At 42.3% G+C, this 6,267-nt stretch overlaps 1 protein-coding gene across 2 annotated transcripts; it reads right to left on the reverse strand.

The window, feature by feature from the left end:
• Positions 1-19: 19 nt before the first annotated feature.
• Positions 20-3,784, reverse strand: LOC131888023 (carboxypeptidase D-like). Of its 2 annotated transcripts, none has more exons than XM_059236792.1 (5): positions 3,662-3,784; positions 1,340-2,517; positions 904-1,264; positions 733-843; positions 20-298 (listed from the first exon to the last, which is right to left on the reverse strand). In XM_059236792.1, exons 2-5 carry the CDS (start codon positions 1,966-1,968, stop codon positions 98-100), a joined length of 1,302 nt encoding a protein of 433 aa, XP_059092775.1. In that variant the 5' UTR covers positions 1,969-2,517; positions 3,662-3,784; the 3' UTR covers positions 20-97. The 2 variants fall into 2 exon arrangements, with proteins under 2 accessions (XP_059092775.1, XP_059092776.1); XM_059236793.1 differs by having other exon boundaries at positions 3,705-3,720.
• Between the last annotated feature and the right edge of the window lie 2,483 nt (positions 3,785-6,267).

Genomic DNA, 6,267 nt, shown 5'->3' on the forward strand with positions numbered 1-6,267 from the left:
ACGATTGGTCTGAGAATATCATAAAAGATAGATTGTTGGTTTATCAATCCTATATTTCCAATTCATGCACTTGATTGTTGACTGATCTTTATCAGATCTACTTTTTGGATTTGATCAAATTAAAATGGCTAATCAGAGCTTGGGGAGGTGAGGCTTCCAAAACGTTGACGCTCACTGGCAACGACTGAAGATATCCGGGGGCCGTGGCGAACAAGCGGTAGGTTCCAGGGGCAAGGAGACGCCAATATTCGCCTTTATTCGTTGTGGTCACTGGATGATTGATACCTTCAACATGAACCTGGAATTGAATTCAGTATCTACATTGAGGCCAATTACGTAATGATCAATCAAAATGAAAGCCACAGCCTCGGCAATTTACAATCAAGATCAACTGCATGAACTTTACAGAGGGTCTAGCAAGTTCACCATTTTCATTGAAAAGCGAATTGGTCAAAAAAATTCAGATCAAAATTTTAACCCGTAAATGTTTGAGCCTTGGCCATCGGTCAAGATGGTCTAAAATTTAAAAGCAAATGATACTCATTTTCCAAAATCAACGAGACTGAAGCTAATTTTGGATATTGATCTAATTCCTCTTAGTATGAATTTCCATTGCTATCGGAATTTGTCCTTAGTAAATACCAGATTAATCTATTGCCGTTATTTTCGACCAGACCACCTTGTACAGGATGTACACGTAGAATTCTTCTACACCATGACCATGACTCCTACCTGAGCATTTGGGACGGGGATATTGGTTTGTCCGTCCAAAACCATCCCCTTCACTCCAAGATGAGTGGCTTCCATGTATTTTAACATGGACTCTTTGTTATCAGACCAGCCCTGAAGGAGAATGTAAGAAGTAGTATGTCATAAAGAAAGTACGGCGCCAAAATGGCATACCTTGGCCAGTTCTGAAGCGGGAATATGCTTGCAGCAAGTCAGTTCAAGGGTGATTTCGAAAGCATTCGAATGGAGGTAGTTGAAGTCTTGCATTCCTCCGGGAACATCGTACCAATTAGCTCCATTGGTGATGCCATCCTCAAAACGCTCCCGACAGTTCACGCCTTGGCCCATTTGGGGATGGTTCTGGGAGTACAATTTGGCAACATACCGAAAGAACTTGTCGTCTGGTGAGGCTGAATAGCGTCCTTTGGACTGATGAGCTGCAGAATCATCAAAAGGATAACTGGCAACCATGGCTCCGGAATGCATATTGGCTGACAAAACGAACGGGTTGCCCTTAATCCAGTCCATAATATGCCTTTCATAAGAAGAGAGAATGAAGAATCAATCATTTGTCTAACACGACATAGTACTAACTAGAATTGGTACTGACTGTGTTTCGATCTCCCTGCCTCGTTTCAATTCATTGAAAGGAACATTTTGGTTCTCGTCAAATTGCTTGGGGAAATTTCGATTCAGATCTTTGTTCCGGGCATTGTGCCTTGGATTTCCACTGAAGACATGGCTCAGGGCCTGAAAGATGCTTGCCCCGCAAGATGGCGAGGAACTCGAGTATCCATCCGGGTTCATGGTTGGCATCAAGAAGATCTCGGTGTTATCTACCAATTGGCGAATACGACTATCCGTGGCATAGTTCTTCAATAGATATTCGGCCATGTAGATATTGAGTTGTCGGCCCAGGGTCTCATCTCCATGCATGTTCCCCACAAACTTGAACATGGGCTCCATCACATTTCGGGAGGAGACATTTCCACTGATCTTGATGTAGGCAAGATCACGACCTTGAACACTTTTCCCCACCGACCCGACCTGAGCCAATCTGGGGTATTGCAATGCCAAATTGTTCAACTTTTGCAGCATCCCGTTGTGGTTCTCATAACTGCACATTTCAATGCCATCGGCCACACACGCTCTTCGGGCACCCTGACGGGAAACCCGTTGAGCTGAGCTCCAACATAAAGAGGCCACCACACAGGTCAGGGTGAGTGTGAATCTCCCCATAGTGAATCAAGGACAAGCTAAATAAGGGTAAGTGTTCTCCTCTCTGACTAGTAGGAACCAAGTCCTCTTCTCAAGTTTGTTGTAATAGAATCTCACTCACTCCATGTACAAAGAACTCGATCCGTGACTCCTCCGGAGTTAAATGCTAGCGAAGACAACAGCGATTCTGAAATGAAAATCCAATCCATCCACTCCCCGCTCTCCTTGTGTTCAGGAGCGTCGGTACCGAGGGCTCTAGTTTGGTTCACTGTTCGAATTTCGACGGCACTTTCACATCTAGAAGCGCTTTGGTTTGGATCTAGGTGGGTCACTCGGGAGATGTTCTGAGTCATCGCTCAGCCGAGATGACTCCGTCCAAGCGACAAGTGATCCGTCGCTCTTATTTGGTTGGGTTATCATTATTGGCGTAACAGGTGATATTTTACTCAGTGGTGTCTCGAACTGAGCGTAAGGCTGCCGTAACAAAGGATCCTCTTGAATTGGTTTGTAGTTGAAGGAAGTTACACACACAGAGAATCGCTCCTTGAAACCATACTCCCAGCGAGATACCTAGATATCGAATCATCGTAACGGTTAGAGTGTTAAACATGTAGGAGAAAAGGAAAACTTTCTAAGGCATCTTTTTCACGAATGACTAGATCTTCAACTCTACTATGAGCTCGAATTCACAAAAGCATTTCAATTTGGCTTGGCCAGTCAATTTTGGTCCATTTGGATTGAAACTGCTATATTATGGTTTTTCAACTTTCATTTTCGACTGAAATTATGGCACCAGTCATGTTGATCATTTTCATTCCGTTTTTCTACCAACTTGCAAAACTCTGATTTAGGAATGACTTTGACTCGTCCGCCATTTAAGCTTGAAATATATTAAGGGAAAAGTTGGTTTGGACCATGTTCATGGATCTCGAGTTATTGCTACATAGTAAGAGATTCCTACAACTATTGGACACTTTATTGACCCAATGGAAAGTATCTAGAATAACCGATATCAATGTATCAAGTTCGTTTCGTGTGCCTCAGGTGAACATTACAACTCGCATGTAGTTTGCCTTTCTGTTGAATTGAGGTAAAACATTAAACAAGAAAATCACATTTGTTTTTTGATCTTATTAAACATGAGATCACGTCATAAGGTAGTACTTCGGTAGAGTAGGATTTTCGCTTTTTGCGTTACTTTTCCACAAGAATTGTTTATTGTCACTTCCACTTAAACCTCCCATTTGGGTAAATACAAACTATTTTACAAGCAAACAAAGGAAAGAAAGAAAAAAATCCGAAAGGATTGTTAAAGATAGAAAACACATAATGGATGGATGAGATGAAATATATCTATTAATCTAAAAGTTAGGCAAACCTGTCTTCAACCCATTTCAAATTAAGGCGGCCCCACGGGAGTCCATCATTGAGAATTCGATGCCAAAAAAGTGCAAAAGTAAAGGCACGCAAGTAAAGAACTAACTCGAGTTGCAGTCCATAAGACACGTATGAAGAACACTCGAAATTATCATTTTTGCGATGTAAAGCGACGAGCTGACTGTTTGAGACAGACTACCCCTATTCTCCAACGTTGGTCAATTTTTGTCATAGTAAAAATCATTGGCAGTTATCAAAGACTAAAGTTGTCTAATTAGGAACGAAGTCCATGTCACCAATTACAGGTATTTCGCGCGCCTACTCCATTACCATCTACCTCGATTGGGCCAGATTTGGGGCCTCCTTCATCTGATTCGCACCTCCAATTCCTGCCACAGATTTCCAATTGAATTTACGTCTGGATTCATCACAGGCCATTATAAAACTTGAATGCCGTTGTCTTTTACAATATTGTTGGTATCCTAGGAGGTTGCTGATGGGAACATTGTTATGGAGTAATCACCAACTCTCACTCATTTCCTACTTCTGACCCGACTCTCCCGTGTTTTACCCTGGCATTCTTTTTTATGATTTCCTTGAGCGGCACATGGTTGCCTAAAAATTTCTTTCAAAGGATTGAAGGATCTCTAAAATATCATAAAATTTCGTGCACGCTTCACTTAACATAAAACGTTTTAACTTGCACAGGCGGACAATAAATTGTTCAAACGTGATTAGGTGACCTATGACCGAGGCCCCTCTGCCTTTAACAGATCTGGGCTACAGGCAGGGGGTTCGTTTCTCTTGGCCGTCGTACCCGGACTTCAATTGCTACGTATGTTTGCATGGTGTTCTTGGAAACGGTGATCCTAACCATGACCAGCATATTTGGACCTTCTTCAAGATTTAGTCTAGGATTTTGCACCGTCCTGCAATCCGATCAGGACTGTTTGAGAGCGACCAAGCCCAAGGAGCATTTTTTGCATTTTATCACTGGTTAAAGCAGCGAAACCATGTGACATCTCAGTTTCTGATGAGATGTTCACTGGTTCTTGCTCCTGTTTTCTCGAACTTGATGCGTTGCATCTTGGATTAGGGCAAGTAGTACCAAGGGCAAGTAGGCCAAGTAGTACTAAAGTTACCTCAAGTTGTTCCAAGTTTTAAAGGGGGAGATAAGTCGCTCCCCAGTAACTATAGGCCGATTTCTCTCACTTTGAACATTGCGAAGGTCTTTGAGAAGATCATTAAGGTCGAACTTGTTGAATTTCTTGATATCCATGAAGCCCTTCCTCCTAGCCAACATGGGTTCCAAGCAAATTTTAGCACGGTTACCCAACTGATTGAACATATAGAACAAATCATTGAGGAACTACAGAGACATGAGTCAGTTGATGCTGTCTATCTTTACTTTGCCAAGGCCTTTGATAAAGAAGATCATGGCCTTTTGCTGAGTAGACTTCATTACATTGGGGTCAAAAGCAAGGTTCTCAATTAGATCAGAAGTTTCATTCAGGATAGGACGCAAATTGTTAAGGTTGAGGGATCCCTTAGTGACATACATGATGTCAAGTCAGATGTTCCCCAGGGTTCCATTTTAGGCCCCCTACTTTTCATTATATTCGTTGCCCCGCTTCAAAAGCTTGATATTACTGCCAGTCTCTCTTCTTTTGCTGACGACACCAAGTTAGTTTCTGGTAGGAATGGCAAAGATTGCACTAGCCTGGCAAAGAACCTTGACAGAATCTACTCTTGGGTTACTGAGAGCAATATGGCCCTGAACGGGATGAAATTCCGCTCAATGACCTTTAGGTCAACTCCTTTGAATACTCCACTTGCAGATAATCGAGATAAAGACATTGAGCAGGTCTCATATATGAAAGATTTAAATGTAGTCTTCTTATTTGAGCTGTTGTGGCCGAGCGGTCTAAGGGGGCAGCGCAAACATAGCAAGAATCCTCTTTCTATGTGTCGTGGATTCTAAACCCCGGCGCCGGCAGTAGCCCTTTATATGTTCTCTATTGTTTATTTCCTTTTCATCATTTTCATTGCTCCGCTTCAGAAGCTTGGTAGTAGTAATGTCAATATCTCTTCCTATGCTGATGATACAAAATTGGTATGTGGTAGGAATGGTCACAATTCTGGTTGTCTGGTAAAGGTCCTAGACCAAATCTACTCTTGGGTTGATGCGAGTAACATGGCACTAAATGGAATGAGATTCCGCTCAATGACCATTGGGTCGACGCCATTAGACACTCCACTATTAGATGATGAAGGTAAGGGCATTCAGCAGGTCTCATCCATAAGGGATATAGGTGTAGTCCTCCGAGATAATGGAAAGTTCGATGAGCATATCCAGTTGAAAGTTGGTAAAGCTTTTCAAACATGTGGTTGGACATATCGCACGTTTAAGGCCAGAGATGGTATCACGAAACTAACTCTGTACAAGCCGATTGTCCAGGCACATCTTGAATATGCATGCTTCACCCATTTTGGTCCAATCAGTTCAACAGGTTTGCAAAAGCTCGAGAAGATCCAAAGATGTTTTACTATGAACATTGAAGATATGAGAGAGCTCTCGTATTGGGAGAGGTTAGAAAGGTATCTGATACTGTATGTTTTCAAAATAAGCTCATTCATGACCTTTGTCCCAACCCAGGATTTAGGGTCAATTTGTAGCGACTGAAGAGGCTTAACGTGCGTTTGAGAGCACCTTCAAGCCTTCGAGAATCCAGGCTAGTTAAAACAATAAAGTCCAGCTCTCATCTTTCTCGGGCTCGTTCATTGTTTAATGTACTGCCTTCGAATTTTTCGTAGGGCTTATGTAGGCGTTGATCCAGCAGTAAGATTTAAGTCAGACTTGGACACGTTTTTTGAATAAGATTCCCCATCAACCTGATATTCAAGGGTTAGCCAGATCAGCCAACTTGTCAGTAATCAGTAATT

Source organism: Tigriopus californicus, chromosome 10, assembly GCF_007210705.1.
Source record: "Tigriopus californicus strain San Diego chromosome 10, Tcal_SD_v2.1, whole genome shotgun sequence".
In the NCBI taxonomy this organism is placed as follows: Eukaryota; Metazoa; Arthropoda; class Copepoda; order Harpacticoida; family Harpacticidae; genus Tigriopus; species Tigriopus californicus.